The sequence below is a fragment of the Pteropus medius genome, unplaced genomic scaffold (genome assembly GCF_902729225.1).
Source record: "Pteropus medius unplaced genomic scaffold, Ma_sr-lr_union100, whole genome shotgun sequence".
NCBI lineage: Eukaryota > Metazoa > Chordata > Mammalia > Chiroptera > Pteropodidae > Pteropus > Pteropus medius.
In genome coordinates this window covers 9,111,312-9,135,082 of record NW_024353908.1, presented here as the reverse complement: position 1 = coordinate 9,135,082, position 23,771 = coordinate 9,111,312, and the positions used below count along the sequence as shown (strand labels likewise).

The following is a 23,771-nucleotide window of genomic DNA, read 5'->3' as shown; positions in this document are numbered from 1 at the left end:
GTTTAGTGCTTATGCCCAGCACTTGGCTAAGCACTATATAGTTGACCTTTGAACAGCATGGGGTTAGGGGCACTGATCCCCACACGGTTGAAAATCTGCATATAAACTTAAGTTGGCTCTCCGCATGCGTGGATTGAAAACCCTGTTTCTGATCTGCGGTTGGTTGAATCCGCGGATGGGAAACCCTGGCATATGGAGAGCTGACTGCATATTTATTGAAAAAAATTCACATACAAGTGAACCTGCACAGTCCAAAGCCATGTTGTTCAAGGGTCAGCTTCGTATGATTAGCATCTCATTCACATCACACATAACTTAGGGAGGTCGACCTTGTTATCCCCACTAAACAAGGAAACCGGGGCCCTGAGAGGTCGTCCTTCATCTAGTAACCCAAGTCCTTGGTTTCCTGTTCAGTATCTTTTTACTATGTTAACATTGTTAATGATAAACATGGTAATAAAAACCATCATAATACCTAACATTTCTCAAAGTTACAATGTACCAGGTACTGTGATAACCACTTTCCCTGGATCATTTCCTATTAATATTCATGACAGTTCTGTGAGATAGGTGCTGTATGGTCTTCATTTTGTAGGTGTTGAAACTGAAGGGCAGTTTGAGTGCCTTACCCAAAGCTGCAGGGGTATAAAGGAGTACAGCCAGGGTTGGAACCCAGGCAGTCTGATGCCACAGTTGATGTTCTTAATCATTTACTCATAACTGCACATAGTGCACAATATCTTTAATAATGTTTTTGCCTTTTCGCATGATCAAAAGTTGCCAAAAAGTTGTGATCATATCACATCAGCTTATTTATGGGTTTTCTGAAAATTGTGTTAGTTCCTTAACTTTATGACATAAAGCTTAAAACCCTGGCTACAATATTTATTAGACCAGTTCTCCCAACCATCACTTCCCCCAAACCCCCCAGGTTCTGCTGCTCGTGAGCAGGGATTGAAAAGTGTTTGCTTTACCAGTTAGCTCTCAGTGACCCACCACGGGGGAGCGTGGATAGTTTATGGTGATGAGTTGAGCCAGGGCACATTTTCCCATGTGTTTTGTTTAATTCCTCACATAACCTTGCTTTTTGGAGGAAGAAACTTTTTCTGATTGTTTATATTTATGTTTATTCCTGGTTCTGTCTTTTACACAGCAAGTGTTTATAACTACTTACTAATTGTTTGAAGGTTAACATTCTCTTTCAAATTCAATGCAAAGTTGGATAAATGTATACATTGACTTTTTTGTTTCTAATTAGTTGTTTTAGAAGTATGTTCACAGCAATAACGTACAGATTTATTCCTGAGCTTAAACAATAAGCATATTTTGAAAAGATATGATAAAATTTCTTGTAAGAATGTCAGTTTTTTTCTGTTGTATGAATATTGAACATCGGAGTATAGTACAGTGTAAAGGATTGTTAAAGATGCTGTTAGGTCTACATAGTTTTGCTTCTAGCCAGAAGGTGTTACAAAGTTGCAAAGCAATAGCTAGTAGAAATGTAAGCTTTAAGCTCAGATGCAACTTTGAAGCAAAATGAAAATAAAACTAGTTTGGTTATGTAAGAGTATGACATTATACTGATGATTTTCTAAGATGAAATCATAGCTTTGTAATAGAAATCAGGGACCAGTGGATTATCGTTTAAATTACAGTGTATAAAATAATTAGATTTTTCATTTACATTTTATAAACATTTTAAACTGCCTGTACTTCATAAAAACGATTTTTATTCAAGTTGAAGAGTAAATAACTTGTTTATAGTTGTTGATTCTTATTTTATCCGTAGTTAAAATGTCTCATTACCCCACCCACAACACTCCCATACTTTTAGTAATATTAACAAAATAATAGTGACTTAGAAGATGCTAGGTGCTCAGAGTCTCCACATGTATCATTTCATAAGCCTGGGAGAATCTGATGTCTGCACAGACATGTTTGGTCAGAACGTAGATTCCTATAATGGCATATGAAAGATTGAGAAGAGCATGAGTAAAAATGTGTGTGTGTGATTTTCACTCTACTTAACTTGTGCCCTAAATTAAATATAACATGTTAATATGGAAGAGAACAGCTGAAAATAAGAGCAAGGTATTTATTATATGTCCAGATCACCAGTTAAGTCAGAGTCTAATGTGCTGATAAAGATTTTAGCAAAATCACATAGTGAAGCAGGCATCTTTTAACAATTCAAAAACTACAAGAACATTTGAATTCTTAATTTGCATCCTGGGAAATATGGGACCCTTCATGCAAAAGAAAAAGAAACTAGAACTCCAAAGTATCCTTTCATTCAGTTTATAAAAGTAATGGGTAACATTTTCTTGTTTCTAGGGCTACTGAGGGAGAGAGATCCATATAAGGAGTGTGAGAATTGGAAAAATATAAGATTCCTCCTACTTTTAAGTCAGATTCAATCAGTAAACCAAATGTTTAGAAATGCATGTATTTTATAGTTAAAAGGTAAAGACAGACGGTGAAAAGGAGATGACAAAGCTAAGTAGGGAAGAAGGAGCAGCATGTTGGCAAAGGCCTGAGAGGATAAATAGAAAGGGTATGGCTTCTGGAGCTCTGGATTCTTTTCCCAGATAACTGAGACTGTGCACCCAGCTGCAGGCTGCCTGCTCGTAGGCTGTGAAGCCAGAGTGATAATACCTAACATGTTCCTTGCAGGTTCCATTACTTTCAATTGAAGGTTAGATTTAGCTATGCCTCATGAGCTTAGAGGGTAGGGGGTTAGGGTCCTTTGTCAAAAAACAATAAAAAGCAGGGTTTTTTTTTTTAATCCTTTGTCTTCTTTCCTCTTTTGTCTTCTTTCTTTAAAGCATTTCTCTCCTACTTTTGCAAGTTTGTGACTAAAATGAGATAAATAGGATCAATCAGATATAAGATTCCTGTGATGACTCATATTGACTTTTTTGGCTGAGACAAAGTGTGACAAAAGAGAAGAGTTTACCACTTTAGTTTAATTAGATTATGAAACATAAATATTAAAAAAGCACCTTTAAAATGACTATAATGATTCCCAGTTCTTCTGGCAATATAAAACCCTGCCAGTTTTTGATTTCAAGAGATCCATCTATAGATTCACGTGTAACTTCCTTTGAAAAATGGAGGAAAAAGGACTTAGTTTTGTTTTTCCTTGTTCTTTAGACTTGCTTCTTGGTTATTTGTGAGCATTTTTGGTGTTTGGTAGTATGTTTACTTTAAATTTGTGATGTAATAGCATTTGTGCTGTTCTATTCTTGCTGTGTCTCAGCAGACATCACTGGTTGATCACAGCCCTCATCCCAGCTGAACCTAAACAGAACCTTGGAACCATCTTATCACAGCTCACCAGAAAGCCTTGTCTAGTTGAGTAAATGTTAGTCCTTGAGGTGGAACCTATTTGCCATTCCTGATTTTTATGGTCCTCTGCTGCAGGGGTCCCCATCCCCTGGGCCTCACACCATATCGGTCCATGACCTGTTAAGAACTGGGCTGCACAGCAGGAGTTGAGTGGCGGGTGAGCGAGCAAGTGGGCTTCATCTATATTTGCAGCCACTCGCCAGCACTAGCATCACCGCCTCAGCTCCACCTCAGATCATCAGGCTCTAGATTTTCATAGGAGCACCAGTCCCTGGTGCCAACAAGGTTGGGGACAGCTGCTCTCCTGAGCCAAGAATGAAAATTTGGGATTATGATGTTTGGCCAGTTCACATCTTCCCTCACTATTTACATAAGGATAAAATTATCAAACACTATATACATTGTAGGTGTTCATTAGGCACCAAATATTGGCCTGTCTTCTTTGTATAAGGAACCCTGCAAGTCCCCGTGGGACTTCAGAGACAAAGGTAATGAGGGTCTGTCTCTCTCCTGTAGAATCAAGGGTGAGATTAGACAGCTTTTGAAGGTTAGTGAAAACAAGTGAGTCATTATTTATATTTTTTTGGTGCTGTTGAGGATAGCTTGTAAGCATATCTATTTCTAGATAAATGGGGTTTGTCAGTGTAAGTCTCTCAATTTTTTCATTTCAACCATTTTTTTATAAAAATCTTTTTGAAGATTCTTTGATATCTGAACATAGCAAGCCAGGTATGCCTTTGCAGGTAGAAGTATTATAGGTAATTACCTTTTCTTGTTAATTTACAATGAACACCATGAGCATCAGTTACAAAAATCTGTTTTTTTGTAATTGTTACTCAGTGATATATTAAGATTTTGTTAACATGAATAGGACTTTCGTTGCTATCCAAAACTAATAAGACATAAAACCACAGATCCAGGTGGGAGTTGGGGGGATTGTCAAGATGCTAGACTAGATAAAAGTGGGGTTTGCCTCCTCTCAGGATTACATTAAAATTACATTAAAATTACAACCAAATTGTAAAACAATAAATGTAGAGAACCACCTAAAGTGCAGGTGATCATAACACTTACATCTGAGGATATAAAGAAAAAGCCACATCAAGACCAGTAGGAGGGGCAGAGCACAATGAGCTGGCCCTACTCTTGCAAGTGTTAGTTGACCACCAGGAGGGAAATCACAGCTGCAGAGGCCCCTCTGAAGGAATGAGGGGTCCTAACCCCACAGAGGGGCTCCCCAGTCCAGTGTTCCAGTCCCAGGGAGAGGGGTTCTCACAAAATCTGGCTGTAAAACTCAGTGGGGATTCTGGCTGTATGAGTGAGGCAGAAGGAAGTAGAAAACCCAGATGTCCTCCTTAAAGGGCCCATGCACAGACACACTTGCTTATAGACACTCACCTTGTGCCTCCCTAGGACCCTACACCACCAAACCCACAAACTACCCATGGTGGGCCCATTTGCAGGCAGCCAGCCCCACCGTCTGCTTTCGTTAGGCCACGAATTTGACAGAAAACAACAGCCCTTAGCTCATGCTGCCTGCTCATAGCTCATGCATGCTGGGAGAGACTTCTTGTGGAGGGCTACACACCTTACACCAAGATATAGTATTTCTTGAACAGGTCTTGGATGTCTGCAGGCCCAAGGTGGGCAGAAGCTGGCCTTGCTGTGATCTCAGAATTTTACGGGAAGCCACAGAGCACTGACACAAGAACTAACAGTCACTGGCTAGGAGAAATATGCTCCCTCTACCCCAGTGACTCCCTGAGTCCCTGCACCACCCAAGTTGCGTATCACCCAAAGGCTCTTCCAGCTGCAGAGTCTTACAAACTGTTGGCAGGAAGCCTCAAGCCTTGAGGTGCACTGATCTTTTAACTAAGCCACCCTAGGCTTGATACTGGGGAGTAATAGAACCTTGGCTTGCAGCGTTGTCTCTCACACTTGCCTTCAGATCCAGCATAGGCAACAACCATCCACGATCACTTTGTAGCCCCTGCCAGGTAGCCTCATACAAAGGCAGTGACTACTAGAGGCTACAGAGTCAACACAACCAGAGGCTGGTGTCAGACCCTACAACCTGAGCACCACCTGACTAGTCCCATAAGCGGCAGACACAAAGGTGGTCTCAACAGGTACACGAGTCTGCTGGGGCAAATCCCATTTTGAGGGATGAGCCCCCACATAGCAACTCATACTCTGTGGGCATGGCCAATCCCCTCAGCCAGTCAGCCCGAGAATCAGTCTCATCCACTGATGTGCTAACAGCAATTGGCTTAGCGACAACAGAAGAAGACACACAGTCACACAGGGAACATGCCCAGAACCCCTAGCACAGGTGATCAGGGAGACTGTGCCACTGGGCCACACAGGACACCTACTACATAAGGCCATCTGGCCAAAGCTGGATGATGTAACAAGTCTTCCTAACACATAGAAATGAACACAGGCATTTCTAAAATGAGGAAACAAAGAAATGTGTCACAAATGAAATAACAGGAGAAACTCCAGGAAAAAAAAAAACTAAACAAAATGGAGGCAAGCAACTTATCAGAGACAGAGTGCAAAACACTGGTTATAAGGATGCTCGATGAACTTTGGGGAAAATAGATGAAGTCTCAGTGAGAACTTCAATAAGGAGATAGTAAGTATAAGAAAAGGACATAGAAACTATAAAAAAAAGAACTAGACGAAATGAAGAATACAATAACTGAAATAAAGAATACACTAGAAGAAATCAATAGGAAATTAGGTAAAGCAGAAGAGCAAATCAACGAGTTGGAAAACAAGGTAGCAGAAAACATCCAATCGAAACAGCAAAAAGAAAAAAAAATGAGGATAGTTTAAGAGACCTATGGGACAACATCACCCATACCAACATGTACATCATAGGGATACCATAGGGAGAAGAGAGAGAGCAAGAGATTGAGAACCTGTTTGAGGAAACAATGACAGAAAACTCCCCTAACCTGGCAAAGGAATTAGACATATAAGTCCAGGAAGCGCAAAGAGTAGCAAACAAGAAGAACCCAAACAGACCCACACCAAGACACATCATCACTAAAATGCCAAAGGTTAAAGACAAAGAAAATCCTAAGAGCAGTAAGAAAAAGGCAGCTTGTTACTTATAAGGGTACCCTCATAAGAACGTCAGTTGACTTTTCAACAGAAACTTTGCAGACCAGAGGGGGCTGGTGAGAAATATTCAAAGTGATGAAAAACAAGAACCTACAACCAAGAATACTCTACCCAGCGAGGCTATCAGTTAAAATGGAAGGTGAGATAAAGAGCTTCCCAGACAGGAAAAAGCTTAAGGAATTCATCATGAACAAGCTAGTATTTCAAGAAATGTTAAGGAGACTAATGTAAAAAGAAGAAGAGGGAAAAATCCATAAATACAAATAATAAAATGGCAATAACTATGTACTTATCAGTAATCACTTTAAATGTAAATGTATTAAATGCTCCAATCAAAAGACAATGGGGAAGCTGAATGGATAAGTAAACAAGACCCATGCATATGCTGTCTGCAAGAGACCTACTTCAGGTCAAATGACACAGACTGAAAGTAAAGGGATGGAAAAGATATTTCATGCCAATATAAGTGAAGAAAAAGTTGTAGCAATTCTTATATCAGACAAAATAGACTTTAAAACAAAGGCTATAATAAGAGACAAAGGACATTACATAATGATAAAAGGATCAATTCAACAAGAGGACATAAACCTAGTAAACATACACACCAACACAGGAGCATCTACATATATAAAGCAATTATTGACCAACATAAAGGGAGAGATCAACAGTAATACACTCATAGTAGGACTTTAACATCCCATTGACACCAATGGACAGATTTTCCAGACAGAAAATCAACAAGGAAACAGCAGCCTTAAACGACACACTAAATCAGATGGATTTAATTTATATTTTCAGAGCATTTCACCCCAAAGCAGCAGAATATATATTCTCAAGTGCACATGGAACATATTCCAGAATACATCCCGTGTTAGGTCACAAAACAACTGTCTATAAATTTAAAAAGATTGGAATCATATCAAGTGTCTTCTCCAACCCTAGTGGTATAAAACTAGAACTCAGTTACAAGAAAAAAAACAACAACTAAAAAGTACACAAACACCTGGAGGCTAAATAACATGCTACTGAACAATGAATGGATTGACAGTGAGGTCAAGGAAGAAATCAAAAGATACCTTGAGACAAATGGAAATGAAAACACAACAACTCAAAAAACACAACGAAAGCAGTGCTAAGAGAGAAATTCATAGCAATAGCAATACAAGCCTACCTTAGGAAACAAGAAAAAGCTTAAACAATCTAACTTTACACCTAAAGGAACTAGAAAAAGAATGGCAAACAAAGTCCAAAGTGAATAGAAGGAGGGAAATAATAAAGATCAGGATGGCAATAAACAAAATAGAGTCTAGAAAAACATTACAAAAGGTCAGTGAAACCAGGAACTGGTTCTTTGAAAGGATAAACCTTTAACCAGCCTCATCAAGAAAAAAAAAAAAGAGGACCCACATAAATAAAATCAGAAATGAAAGCAGAAAAGTATCTACTCCACAGAAAAACAAAAAATTAGAATATACTAGGAGCAATTATATGTCTACAGACTGGACAATCTAGAAGAAATGGATACATTCTTAGAAACTTACAATCTTACAAGAGTCAAGAAGAAAGAGCAAATCTGAACCGACTGATTACCACCAACGAAATTGAATCAGTAATCAAAAAACTTCCCCAAAACAGAAGTCTTGGACCAGATGACTTCACATGTGAATTTTACCAGACATTCAAAGAATCAACACCTATTCTTCTCAAACTTTTTAAAAAAATTCAAGAGGAAGGAATGTTCTCTAATTCTTTTCATGATTGCAATCATTACCTTGATTCCAAAACCATACAAAGACATTACAAAAAAAAAAAAAAATTATAGGCTGATATGCCTGATGAACATAGATACAGAAATCCTCAAGAAAATATTAGCAAACCAAATTTAGCAATACATTAAAAATATCATACACCATGATCAAGTTGGATTTATTCCTGGGATGCAAGGTTGGTTCAGTTTTTGCAAATCAATTAATGTGATACTGCACATTAACATAGATAAAAATCATGTGATCGTATCAGTAGATGCAGAAAAGGCATTTTGACAAAAATCCAGCATCCATTTATGATAAAAACTCTCAGCAAAGTGGGAATAGAGGGAACATACCTCAACATAATAAAGGCCATATGTGATAAACATACAACTAACATTATACTCAATGGGGAAAGGATAAAAGCATTTTCCTGAAGCTCAAGAACCAGACAAGGATCAGCAATTTCACCACTTTTATTCGACATAGTATTAGAAGTCCTAGTCACAGTGATCAGACAAGAAAAAAAAAGGCAGCCAAGTTGGAAAGCAAGAAGTAAAACTGTCATTTGCAAATAACATGATACTATATATAGAGAACCCTAAAGATTCCACCAAAAAACTGTTAGAACTGATAAATGAATTCAGTAAAGTAGCAGAATACAAAATTAATATTCAGAAGTCAGTTGCATTTTTATACATTATAGTGATTTATCAAGGAAAGTAAGAGAACAGTCTCATTTACAGTTGCATCAAAAACAAAATACCTAGGAATAAATTTAACCAAAAAGGTAAAAGACCTGACTCGGAAAATTATGTCACTGAAAAAAGAAATTGAAGAAGATACAAATAAATAGAAGCATATGCCATTCTCATGGATAAGAACAATCAACATCATTAAAATGGCCATATTACCCAAAGCATCTAGAGATTCAATGCAATCCCTATCAAAATACCAATGGCATTGTTCAAAGAACTAGAATAAATAATCCAAAAATTTATGTGGAACCATAAAAGATCCTAAATAGCCACAGCAATCTTGAGAAAGAACAAAGTAGAAGATATCATACTACCTGTATCAAACTATATTACAAGGCTATAGTAATCAAAACAGCATGGTACTGGTATGAAAACAGACACATAGATCAGTGGAACAGAATAGAGAGCACAGAAATAAATCCATGCCTATATGGTCATCTAATCTATGTCAAAGAAGGCAAGAATATACAGTGGGGATAAAGATGGTCTTTTCAACACATGCTTTTGGGAAAACTGTATGGATATATGCAATAAAATGAAACTGGATCACCTTCTTATACTATATAGAAGAATAAACTCAAAAGGATTAAAGACATAAGACCCTAAATTATTAAACTTAAAGAAGAAAACAGACAGTAAGCTCTTTAATATTTAGTAATATTTTTTTTGCCGATATATCACCAAAGACAAGGAAAGAAATTGAAAAAATAAACAGATAGTACTATGTCAAACTAAAAAGCAAAGGAAACCACCAGCAAAACAAAAAGAAAACCTATGGAATGGGAGAAGATATTCACCTATAATACATCTGATAAGGAGTTAGTATCCAAAATTTATAAAGAAGTCATACAACTCGAAACCAAAAAAAAAAAAAAAATCAAAAATGGACAGAAGATCTGAATAGATATTTATCCAAAGATGACATACAGATGGCCAAAAGACACAAAAAGATACTCAACATCACTAATGATCAGAGAAATGCAAATAAAAACCAAAATGAGATACCACCTCATTCATACCTATTAGAATGGCTATCATCAATAAATTAAAAAACAATTATTGGCAAGGATGTGGAGAAGAGGGAACCTTCATACACTGTTGGTGGGATTGCAAAATGATATAGCCACTATGGAAAGCAGTTTGGAGGTTCCTTAGAAATTTAAAAAGAGAACTACCTTTTGACCCAGCAATTGCATTTTTGGATATTTATCCAAAGAAAACTAAAACATTGATTTAGTTTAGCAGCACTATTCACAATAGCCAAGATATGGAAGCAATCTAAATGCCCGTCAACAGATGATTGGATAAACAAGTTAGGGTTTTTTAATACAATGGAATATTACTCAGCCATAAAAAAAAAGAAATTCTACCATTTGTGATGACATGGATGTACCTAGAGGTTATTATGTTGAGTGAAATAAGTCAGAGAAAGATAAATACCATATGACTTCACTTATATGTGGAATCTAAGGAACAAAAGGAATAAACCAAATGAAAACAGACTCACAGATACAGAGGACAGTCTGGTAACTGCCAGACAGGAAGGGAATTGGGGGTTGAGTGAAAAGGTAAAGAAATGGAAAAGTACAAATTCGTAGTTACAAAATAGTCACAAGGATGTAGAATATATCATAGGGAATATAGTCAATAGTATTGTAATGGTTATGTGTAGAGTCAGATGGTGCTAGTGTAATCAGGGGAATCACTTCACAAATGATATAAATGTCTAACCAATGTGCTACATACCTGAAACTAATATAAAACAAAATTAAAAAAAAAAAAAACTCCACAGATCCAGGAAGCTCAGAGAACTCCTAACCAGAATAAGTACCCCTCCAGAAAAACCTAGCCATACATACTCCAAAATGTTACTTTCTAACTATAAAACCTAAATATTACTCAACAAACTCAGTAGATGAGTCCATCTTGCTTTATTTGTTTGTTTGTTTTTATGGTGACGGTTAACAAAATCCAGTAAGTCTCAGGAGTACAATTTAACGGTAAGGCATATATATATTGCATTGTGTGTTCACCTCCCATAGTTAGATTTCTTTCTTTCACCCCATATTTGACCCCTTTTACTCCATCAACCCTCCTTCCTCCCTACTCCCTCCCACCCTCTAGTCTGTTGACCATGTCATGAGTCTCTGTTTGTTTCTCCTGTTCGTTTGTTGCTTTTAGGTTTATATCACACATAAAAATGATAGCATGTGGTTTTCAACTTTTTCTATCTGGCTTACTTTGCTTAGAATGATTATCTCAAGGTCCATCAATGTTGTCACAAATGGCAGTATTTCATCTCTTTTTATGGCTGAGTAATATTCCATTGTATATATGTACCACAGCTGCTTTATCCAGTCATCTGTGGTAGGACACTCTGGTTGCTACCATGTCCTGGCCACTGTGAGTAATGCTGCTATGAACATCGGTATGCAAACATCTTTTCGGATATGGGTTTTCAAGTCTTTGAGGGTAAATGCCCAGTAGAGGGATTGCTAGATCATAAGATAGATCAATTCTTAGCTTTTTGAGAACCTCCATACTGTTTTCCGTAGTGGCTGTACCAATTTGCAGTCCCACCAGCAGTGTATGAGGGTTCTTTTTTCTCTGCATCCTCTCCAACAATGATATTACTTGTCCTGTTGAGAACAGCTATTCTAACAGGTGTGTGAGATGGTATCTCATTGTGGTTTCAATTTGCATTTCCCTCATAGCTAGCGATGTTGAGCATCCTTGATATATTTGTTGGCTATATGTATGTCTTCTTGGGAGAAGTGTCTGTTCAGATCCTCTGCCCACTTTCTAATTGGATTTTGTTTTTGTTATTAAGCGATATGGGTTCTTTGTATATTTTGGATATGAGGCCCTTATTGGAGGTGTTGCTTGCAAATATATTTTCCTATTTGGATGGTTGTCTCTTTACCTTGTTGATAGTTTTCTTTGCTGTGCAGAAGATTTTTTGTTTGATGTAGCCCCACCCATTTATTTTCATATTTACTGCCTTTGAGGTCAAATTCATAAAATCCTCTATAAGTCCAGGGTCAATGAGTTTAGTTTCTATGTTTTCTTCTATTCAATTTATTGTTTTAGGTCTTATATTCAGGTCCTTAATCCATTTTGAGCTAATTTTGGTGTGTGATGATGGACAACAGTCTCCCTTTATTCTTTTGCAGGTGGCTTACCAGTTTTCCCAGTACCATTGATTGAAGAGGCTTTCCTATCTCCACTGTATATTTTTGGCTTTTTTTGGTCTAAAATTATTTGCCTATATAAATATGGGTTTATTTCTGGACTCTCGATTCTGTTCCACTGGTCTATGTGTCTATTTCTATGCTAATACCATGCTATTTTGATTATTGTCACTTTCCTTCTATACCGATTTTGAAGTCTGGCAGAGTGATGCCTCAAGCCTTGTTCTTTTTTCTCAGGATGATTTTGGCAATTTGCAGTCTTTTGTGCTTCCATGCAAAATTGATGAGGTTTTGGTTCTATTTCTTTTAAAAATGCTGCTGGGGTTTTGACAGGGATTGCATTAAATCTGTATAATGCTTTAAGTAATAAGGTCATTTTAACTATGTTGATTATTCCAATCCAAGAATACAGAATATCTTTCCATTTCTTTGTATCTTCTTTGATTTCTTTTAATAGGTTCTTATAGTTTCCTTATATATAGTTCCTTCATATATTTCATGAAATTTTTTCCTAGGTATTTTATTCTTTTTGTTTCCCCATTTCTTTTTCTGACGCTTCATTATTAGAGTATAGGAACACTATGGATTTTAGAACATTGATTTTTTTTAATCCAGATATTTTATTGTATTTGCTTATTGTTTCTAGTAGTGTTCTGGTGGAGTCTTTAGGGTTTTCTAGGTAGAGAATCATGTTATCTGCAAATAGTGACAGTTTGGCTTCTCTCCTATTTGAATGCCTTTTATATCTTTCTCTTGCTCGATTGTACTCGCTAGGACCTCCAATGTTATATTGGATAACAGTGGTGATAGTGGACAGCCTTGTCTTGTTCCTGATCTTAGAGAGAAGGTTTTTATTTTTTCACCATTAAGTATAATGTTGGCTGAGGGTTTGTTGTATATGGCCTTTATTATTTTAAGGCACTTTCCTTCTATACCGATTTTGTTAAGTGTTTTGATCATAAATGGATGCTGTATCTTGTTGAAGGCTTTTTCTGCATCTATTGATATGATCATATGATACTTATTTTTTAATTTGTTTATGTGGTGTATCACATTAATCAATTTTCGTATGTTAAACCAGCCCTGTGCCCCTGGGATGAAGCCCACTTGATCGTGGTATATAATCTTTTTAATATGTTGCTGTATTTGATTCGCTGGTATCTTATTTAGGATTTTTCCATCTGTGTTTATGAGAGATATTGGTCTGTAATTTTTGTGTGTGTGTTTTTGTGTTATCTTTGCCAGGTTTTAGTATCAGGGTGATATTGGCCTTATAAAATGAGTTAGGAGGTATTGCCTCCTCTTCGATTTTTTGGAAGAGTTTGAGAAGAATAGGTATTAAATCTTTGAATGTTTGGTAGAATTCATTGGTGAAGCCATCTGGTCCTGGACTTTTACTTTTTGGTAGGTTTTTGATGATTGTTTCAGTTTCCATACTGCTGATCTGTCTATTTAGATTTTTCGGTTCTTCTTGTTTTAGTCTCTGAAGGTTGTATCTAAGTACTTGTCCATTTCTTGTAGGTTATTAAATTTGGTGTTATATACTTTTTCATAGTATTCTTGTATGATCCTTTGTAGTTCTGCATTATCAGTTGTAATTTTCCCCTCTTTCATCCCTGATTTTGTTTGTGTCCTTTCTCTTTTTTCTTTAGTGAATCTAGCCAGGGGATTGTCAATTTTATTTACCTTCTCAAAGAACCAGCTCCACATTGCATTTCTTTTTTCTTTTTTTTTTTAAATTTAATTCTACTCTAATTTAATTATTTCTTTCCTTCTACTGACTTTAGGCTTCCTCTGTTCTTTCTTTTCTAGTTTTTTAAGATGAAGCGTTAGGTTGTTTATTTGGACTCATTCTTGTTTCTTGAGATAGGCCTGTAATGATATGAACTTTCCTCTTATGACCACTGTTGCCATGTCCCAAAAGTTTTGATATGTTTTACTATCATTACCATTTGTTTCTATGTATCTCTTGATCTCTCTTTTTATTTCTCCTCTGACCTAGTCATTCTTCAGTAGCATGTTGTTTAATCTCCATGTATTTGTTCTTCTCTCTTTCTTTTTATAGTTGATCTCCAGGTTCAAAGCATTATGATCAGAGAATATGGTTGGTATGATTTCAATCCTTTTATGTTTGTTGAGGCAATCTCTGTGTCCCAGTATGTGGTCAATTTTTGAAAATGTTCCATGTTGACTAGAAAAGAATGTATAAGTAGCTGTTTTGGTAGGAAAGGCTCTGAAAATGTCAGTTATGTCCAGTTGGTCTAACGTTTCATTTAAGGATGTTATTTCTTTATTGATTTTCTCTTTGGAAAGCACTACGATAGTGTTTTGGTCTGTTTATCCCTTTAGTTCTGTTAGTAATTGCTTTATATATTTCAGGGCTCCCCGATTGGGAGCATAGATATTAATAAATGTTATATCTTCTTGGTGTATTATTCCTTTTATCGTTATGACGTGTCCCTCGGTATCTTTCTTTACCTTTTTGATTTTGAAGTCTATTTTCTCCGATATTAGTACCGCTACTCCTGCTTTTCTCTGAATGCCATTTGCTTGAAATATCATTTTTCACCCTTTCACTTTAAGTCTATGTTGTCTTTGGAACTGAGATGTGTCTCCTGGTGGCAGCATATGGCTGGGTTTTGTTTTCTGATCCAATTTGCAACTTTGTGCCTTTTTATTGGTGAGTTCTGTCCATTTACATTTAGGGCGATTATTGAAATATAAAGTTTTCCTATAGCCATTTTATTTTTTGCTTTCTGGTAGCTTGATGTTGCAATTGCTTCCTTGTCTTTGTCTATTTTTTTTTTTTTATATTGGTTGGGTTTTGTGGATTTTAACTTTGATCCTTCTTGTTTTACGTTATATACTTCAGTTCTGAAGTATATAACCATTCGCAATGGTTACCATTGCGAATGTGTAGAGGATAGTTATGTATATATATGTATATATATATTAGTCCACTTTCTTCTGCATGTGCCTTATTTCCACTCACCTTTTGAATTTGGATCTTTGAACCCTCCCTTTTTCTGTTATTTTTGTCTCAGTTTGTCCCTATGTATGCTGAATGTTCATTTCTATTTTGCTATCGCAAACCTCTTCTTATTAAGCTTATAATGCCCTATTCTTAGTAAGGGTTGCACTCCTCTGCTTCTATCTGCCTGCTAGTCGCCTAACTTATAGTTATTTTTATTTTTATTTTTTTGCCATTTTGTTTTAGGTGAACTGACCCCTTTCAGTATTTCCTGTAATGCAGGCCTCACAGTGAAGAATTCTCTCAATTTTTGTATGTGTGGAAAAGTCTTTATTTCTCCTACATATCTAAAGGAGAGCTTTGTTGGATGCATTATTCTCGGCTGGTAGTTCTTTTCATTTAAGAGTTTGAAAATTTGATTCTATTCCTTTCTGGCTTGTAAAGTTTGCACTGAGAAGTTCAACGATAATCTAATGGGTTTTCCTTTATAGGTTATTCTCTTTTTTCCCCTGGCTGCCCTGAGAATTCTTTATCATTGATTTTTGATAAGTTTAATACAGTTTGTCTTAGAGAAGGCCTTTCTGGGTTGAGATAATTGGATGTTCTATTGACTTGAATTCTAAGCTCCAGCTCATTCCTTAGATTTGGGAAATTCTCATCAGCTCTTTGTCTGAAAATGCTTTCTAGTCCCTGCTTCTTTCCTCTCCTTCGAGAATGCCCATTATTCTTATGTTTCCTTTCCTGATGGTATCAGCTAGTTCTTGTATTTCTCTTTCATTCTTTTTCATTCTTAGGTTTCTCTCTTCTTTTTTCTGATTTATTTCTAAATTGCTCTCTTCGATATCACTGATCCTTTTCTCCATTTGGTCAACTCTATTTCCCAAACTTGCCATTTCATTTTTCATCTCTTTCAGTGTGTTCATCTCCAGAAGTTCTATTTGGTTCTTTTTGAGGGTTTCAGTCTCCTTGCTAAAAAAGTCATTGTGCTGATCTAGTTGATTTTTCAATTCCTGAAAATGTTATTATGAATTGTTGTGGATCTCATTGAGTTTTTTCAGAAGAACCATCCCGAATTCTCTGTCATTTAAGTCGCATATTTCTATGTCTGTAAACTTATTTTCCGGACATTTTTCTCTTTCTTTCTAGATGTCTTGATACCTTGGTTGTTCATGATGTTTAATGGACTATTTCTTTGCCTGGGCATTAATGGAAGTGTATTCTGCTTTTTTTCCAAAAAAATTTACAAAGAAGGCATTTTTCTTTTGGTTTCCAGTAGGTGACATCTAAGCTCTTGGATCCCTGCTTTATATAAAGTCTTAGTAATGCCTTTTTTTCCTTATAGAGATTCAATTATGCTGGGTACTCTCAGTCTCAGTCCCTGTCAGTTAGCAACAGTTTTGGTAGCGTTTGCTCAGAATCCCCTGGAGCTCCATGGTGTTCGGTCTTGGAGGATATGGGGGGAGGGGCCTTCTGGGTTGGGGGATGGGGGCTTCGGCTCAGCCTCGCATTTTACAACCACGACTGGTAATAATCAACTGTTGCTTCTCTGTCTTCTCCGCTTCTTTGCTTTCTGCCCTGCGTGGCAGTCACAACTCTCTCAGGCAAGGTTGTTCAGGGAACCTGCCATACCTTCTCACCTCTGGCTGCGAGAGGCAGCTTCTTTGTTTCTCCCAGTCTACCACCGAACTTCCCGGGTTCTGACCTGTGGTAGCTCTTATGTACCGATCCCACGCCCAGACATGCTGGTGTGCAGTTTGGGTGTTTTTTTCTTGCTGAGTTTTGGATGTTCAGTGTATTGTTGTTTCAAGGGGAGAGATCTGGAGACATCTCTCACTTTGCCATGTTTCTGATGTCACCATTTTTAAAGTGTATGTGTAAAAAGTACATAAGTGTAGCTTGATTAACTATAGTATGGAGAGCATTTGCATGAAATTGTCTGCTGTCTTTGATGTGTTATAAAATTACGGTAGTAGGTTGACAACAGTGAGACCTACACAAGATTTTCCTTCTGTTGTCTTAAATTATCTGATGTTATTAATTTGGAATTGAGTAGATGACTCTGTACATATACCCATCCTTGGGTCACAAAAAGCATTTGGTAAAGTTTCATAGTCTCATACAATGGGAAATGCATAACTACTTTTCAGTACCATAGCTGAAGAAGTTCCAAATTTAAGTTTTCTTGCACTAAAGCCAAACACTTATTTTCAATTTGTTATTCATTCATAAGGCAATAGTGTACATTTCTGTGGGTTTTTTGAAGTGAAAAACAAAGCCTTTTCTTAATGCTATAGTTTAATAGGAAAAACCTGACCCAGACTTGGACTTTTGAATGTTTTATAGTATTGTGCCTGGTGTTTGCTTTCTGTCCTGTGAATGAATACTTGGGCTAATAGCTGTTGTGGGGTAGCCAAATTTCATCATATTGTTCTTCTTCTGATAGGCTTTAATGAGTAATGAGTGATGAATCACTTGGAAAAACAGAATATCCTGATGGTTTTTGTAGTGATACCACTAAGTATTCAGGATTTTTCATCCTATCCTAATGGATAATAGAATATCATTAATTCAATTAAAAAAAAAAGGTGGATGTTTAAAACTTACACCTTAAAAGTTTAAAATAATGTGTATGGTGAAATTTAATTAAGGTCTTTGTCTTAGTAGTATTGTACCTATTTTAATCTCCTGTTTTAATAATTGTACTATGATTATATAAGATGTCACCATTAAGGGAAGCTGGGTGAAAGATATATGGGAATATTTTTGCAACTTTTCTTTAAGTCTTAAATTATTTTGAAATGAAATCTTCTATATAAGGTCTTAGAAATATTTTCCAATCAACCTATGTTAAGAAAACTTAAGAAAAACCATAGAAACTAAACTACAAGCCAGACACCAGGCAGGTACTGAGGATAAGGTGGTGAGCACCGCTGGTTGCTCTTTTTCATATCTAGTATCATGCAGCTCTGCCATGATCAACCGTGTCTATTGTCACTTATTAGTTGACTTTCCTAGTCAAAAGAAAAAAAACACAGAAGCGAAATTAAGAACATTTCTTACTGCCAGTCTTATTACTTCAACTTGAAATTTCTCATTAACGTGAGATATATATACACGTGCATGGATTCATCTGAAATTATTTGAAAAGAGAAAGAAAACAGGACATCGAATAGGGATAAATAAGCAAATATGGCCATGTGCTTTCTATCCTTACTTATTTTGTGGCACAGCTTCCATCATTTGATTTTTCACATTTGGGCTCATTCTCTTTCCTTCACCTCTGTGCCCCCTAGTCATATATTCTGTACCAAATTGTCTCATTCAAATTCTAGTTCTGCTATTAACTACCTGTATAAACTTTAGCAAGTTACTTAACTTCTCTGAGCCTCAACCTCCTTGTCTATAAAATGAGGAGAAAATGGCACCTCAGAAGATTGTGGTTAGGATTACATGAGGCAATGCATGTAAAGTGTTTAGTGTCTGGAAAGTAGTAAGTGCTATATAAGTGTTTATTGTGATTATTGTTATAATCATTAATTGTCATGCCCTGTGTTTGCCACTGAAGTTTCTTACTTGATTCTAAACCTTTTGGTTCTAGAGATTTTTTTGGTTTGTTTTAAGATATTTATTATTATCCTTTTCAAATATGAAATGATTTCTTTATATATTCTTAGGCTAAATTATTCTGGCCAGGTGATAGTGGAAAGTTATGCTTATCTATGGAGATTCTATTTTTAAACTGTGTCTTCAGCCATCTGAGTCTATTTTGATTAAGTGTTGTTTTTCTCCTGGCAACCGATTTTTTTTCATCCTAGATTACATCAGGCACTTCTGTGAACCTTTCTCCATCACCTCCTGGATTCTTTCTGTTATAATCCTGTTCTGCTCCCACTGTACCCCCATTAAATATTAGACCTAGGGACTGCTGTTTTTTTTCTTTTCCCCTTAACTCTTTAGTGCCTGACACCTAGTAGGTACTCAGTAAATGAATTACATAGCATCTTTCTTTGATTGTTTCCCCTTGTATGACATGTAATTCACATCTTGTTATTTGTTTTTTATTATTGCTTATAAACTCAGCATTATTAATTATTAGTATTTTAAGTCTGTTTGGAGTAAACTTCTGCTCTTTGCATCCCTTGAAGATACCAGTAGATTAATTGAATATGACCTTCAGTCATCATAAAAAGTCCAGTTTATGTTTCACATTTCTTTTCTAAAAAGTCAGCAATTAAGTTATGGTGTTAAAACTGGCATTAGCCTGATAAAATACACATTTTGCCACCTTAAAAGTAAGAAGATATTGTGCCACTGTCTTGTTTCTTATACTGTCTCCAATACTTATAAGAGCTCTTGAGAAAATGCTTGCTACAAAAGCACAGATATATTTACAAATATTAGCACATTTGCTAAAGAAATACCACATAGTCTTGCTTAGTGGCAAGACTTTTTTTAGAAAGCTGTTTTTAATAAAACTTTTAAAAATCTACTTCTGTAAGTAATGTTATGAATATCGGTTTGATAGCTGCATTCTTAGCCCAGTGAATTTAATAAATATATTTTTCACGTAACCATTCTTATTAGTTAGGTAAAAGGAAATGTTAGAGTCTCACATCACAGTGTATAATATATCTAATTTGTTAGATAGTTTACATAGGTAGGTAGACACTTGCTTAAGAAAATTTGTTTCCTGATTTCAAATTGTATTACAAAGCTGTAGTAATTAAAACAGTATGGTATTGGTATAAAAACAGATACATACATAAATCAATGAGACACATAAAGAAAAAGTTGAAGTTGACAGTAAACAGGGCCCTATATGTCTTGATTTGTTAACATGACATCTCCATTTCTGTAGCAACCTTCTCAGCCTTACAGGTATATTTTCAGAGTAGAACATTAGTACTAACTTTGCTGTTTTTCTTTCAGTTGTGGTATGTTTGATCTTCCGTAAAAAAATCATGCCACTGTCAGTGCGTCATTACACTATTCCAACCATTTTAATATATTCAAGAGGTTTTTTTTCTAATATTTGTCATCATTATTGCAGTGCAAACTGTTATGCTAGAGGTCCTATCCAGTGCAGTAAAGCAAGAAAAAGAAATAAAAGGTAATAATCTAAGTTAGAAGGAAAAATAAAAATGTCTTTATCTGTAGACAATATAATCATTGGTGTGAAAAATTTGATGGAATCTACAAAGAAGCCATTAGAGCTGGTAAGTTAAGCAAGGTTGCAGAAAACAAGCTCAGTATACAAAAATTAATTGTATTTCTACATGTTAGCAACAAACAGAAACAAATTAAAATAAAACAATACTATTTGTAGTGGTATCAACACATATGAAATACTTAGAGATAAATCTAACAGTTGCAAGACCTATATACTGAAAATTATAAGACTGTTGAGAGAAAATAATGGAGGCTTAAGCAAATGGAGAATTATATACCATGTTTATGGGTTAGAAAAACTCAATATTGTTAATACTTCCATTATCTCCAAAATGATCGGTTGATTCAGTGCAATTCAGAAGAAAATCTCAGCAGGCCATTTTGTAGAAATTGATAAACTGATTCTAAAATTCATATCGAATTACAAAGAACCTAAAATAGTTAGAGCAACTTTGAAAAAGAACAAAGCTGGGGAACTAATATTACCTGATCTTAAGATTTATTATAGAGCTATAATAGTCAAGAAAATATCAAATTAGTATCAAGATAGACATGTAGATTAGAGTGGAATAGAGAATACAGAAATAGACCCACACATATATGGACAACTGATTTTTGACAAAAGTAAGAAGGCAGTTCATTGGAAAAAAGATACTCTTTTCTAATTTTTGGAACAATTAAATATCTATATGTAAAAAATAAAAGAACTTCATACCTTGCATCATACCTAAAAATTAACTCCAAACGAATAATAGATCTAAATGTAAAACCTAATGACATAAAATTTCTAGAAGAAAACACAGGTGAAAAATCTTCGTGGCCTGAGGTAGGCAAAGATTTCTTGGATATGTCACTAAAATCAAGATCTGTAAAAGAATCATTTGTACTTCATCAAAATTAAATACTTCTGTTTTTCAATAGACATTGTTAAAAGAATGAAAAGACAAGCCACAGATTAGGAAAAAAGCATTTGCAAATGACTTTTATATAGAATATATAAAGAACTCTCAAAACTCTATAATTAAGAAAACAACCAATAGCAGTGTACAAAACATTTCAACAGACACTTCACCAAAGAAAATATACAGATGGAAGAAAAGTACACGAAAAAAAATCCTCAAATCATTTGTCATCAGAGAAATAAAAATTAAAGGCACAATGAAATACTACACACCTATTAGAATGGTTAAAATTTTTAAAATATTGACAATGCCAAGTATTTCAAAGGATGTGGAGAAACTGGAACTGGTTAGATTGTAAAATGATATAACCACTTTGGAAAACAGTTTGGTAGTTTCTTAAAAAGTTAAACATTTTTATGCCATGTGATCCAGCTATTCCATACCTAGGTATTTCTCCGAGAAGAATGAAGGCATGTGTATAATTGTTCATACCAGTTTTATTTCTAAGAGCCAAAAAACTGGAAAAATCCCAAATATCCATCAGCAGGTGAGTACATAAATGATATATGTACACAGTGGAATATTACTTACCAATTAGAAAGGAATGAACTGTTGATATCCACGGTAACATGGATGAATCATGCGAAAATTCTCAAGGAAAAAAAAATCCAGATTTTAAAAAAAATGAATGTTCATTTATATAAAATTCTATATACAGCAAACTAATCTAGAGTGACAAAGATGAGGTTGTTTAGTGGGTGACGAGGAAGAACAAGAAAGAGGGATGACAAAGGGACAGAAAAACTTTTTGGGGTGATATGTTCACTACCTTAATTGTGGCAATGATTTCATGTGTATGTTAAAAGTTAACAAGTTGCATACTTTAAATATGTGTAGTTTATTGGACATCACTTACACCTTAATAAAGCCCCACCCCCCCAAAAAAAAAAAGTACAGGCTCTGCTGTTAGAAAGCCCAGCTGAAAGGTAGATAATAATAAGACCTAATTCTTAGGATTGTTGTAAGGACTATGGGTTTTAATATATATTCAGAGATTAGACCAAGGCCTGACTCAGAGCATTGTTCAACATTTGGTGTGACTGTATTTTGTCTTCTACTTGATCATAAACTCTTGGTAAGCAAGGCACCATGTCTCTGCCATCAGTTTGCCTAGATTTGAAACCAGCATGGGTATTTATATGTATAATCTTCAACTTCATGAACAGTACAAAAAATGTTTTGACAGTTTTTAAATTGACAAGTAACAGAATTAGCATCCTTCAAACGTACAACATGGATAAAGATTGAAAAAAGAATTGAAGGATTTGGCATACACTGCTCTGGATTAATTTGTGAATTATAGTATATATATGTTCAGAATTATATGGGGAATATTTAAAATGTTATATTGTCTTAAAGATATATCTTTATTTATACACAGATACACACACAAATATTCATATTTCCTAAAAATTGTTTCCATGAGCACTGTAATGTAGCTATCACTCTTGTTTCTTTGACTTATTTTAGAATGCAGTTAAGTCCTTGGGAAAATCACTTATGTCATCAGTAAGGAATGCCACCAAAATAGCTTCTCACTTAAGTTCCCATCCCTAGAGCTAACCCACAGGAGGTTCCGATAAATTCAAATATTTAATAACTTGTATTTTTCTTTCTCCTTAAACACAGGCCCTCTGGTCCTGGAGGCAGGATCATGTGGTGGATTCTTGGCAGTCAGCAGTCTGTGGAGCTTTTGCAGGTGCAAAGGATTATATTATACTGGGAAAGACCAAAGAGAGAGAGAAAAATGTGAAAATATTAACTATGCAAAAACAACATTCTTTAGAAATTCCAGGTTGTTTAAATGAAGAGAGTTCCACCAGTAGTTTGGGGAAAAAAAAGTGTTTTAGAAAAAAAAAATGCTAAAAAGGTGTCCGCTTGAAAGACAACCAATTTGTTTTTGACAAATTTTTCTTTTTCTTTTTATCTGTATCGAAGCCTTCACTCAGGCCCTTGGATTATCTTAAAGATGATTTATAAAGTCTTCTGTGGGAAGAGACTTGCTGTGGGTGCTGGGCTAACTGTGCAGCTGTCTGCCTTGAGCAGTGCTTTGGGGGTTTAAGCGATTTCTACAGAAGGCAATGATTCACGGTTCGTGTGACATGTTTGACAGCACCATAGATTAACTAGTGTCAGGAGAACAGAGGCTGCTCCACAACTTACTGAAGGCTAAACTGCTCTGTTTAGAAAATGTGGAGATCTAAACATCTGGGCATTTTCTAGACATTAAACTGAGAGCAATGTGACAATGTGCAATATTGTGTTATCCATCACTAAGTCATACGAATTTTCCAGTGAGGTTTTAATGAGAACTCAGATGCTTTAAGGAATTTTTTAAGTAATAGGTTTAACAGCCTAAAAAATACATTTTGTTGTTGCAAATAAAGGAAAATTAGAATTACAGTTGATATAAGTCAAAGTGGAGATTTGCCAGAAAGTTATGAACTTCTAGTTTAGATGTGAAGCGTTAATTGATAGATATGTAGGTTTAG

At 35.6% G+C, this 23,771-nt stretch overlaps 1 protein-coding gene across 5 annotated transcripts in view; it reads left to right on the top strand.

Moving 5' to 3' along the window:
• Positions 1–23,771, top strand: part of SLC25A26 (solute carrier family 25 member 26) — a 139,667-nt gene that overhangs the window by 103,315 nt on the left and 12,581 nt on the right. For all 5 annotated transcript variants that reach the window (XR_005650446.1, XM_039851717.1, XM_039851716.1 and 2 more), the window contains one exon: positions 22,909–22,978. Coding sequence is in view for 4 of the 5 variants with exons in the window: in XM_039851717.1 (XP_039707651.1) it covers positions 22,909–22,978 (70 nt within the window). In the remaining variant the exon portion in view is untranslated. The remainder of the gene's footprint in view (positions 1–22,908; positions 22,979–23,771) is intronic.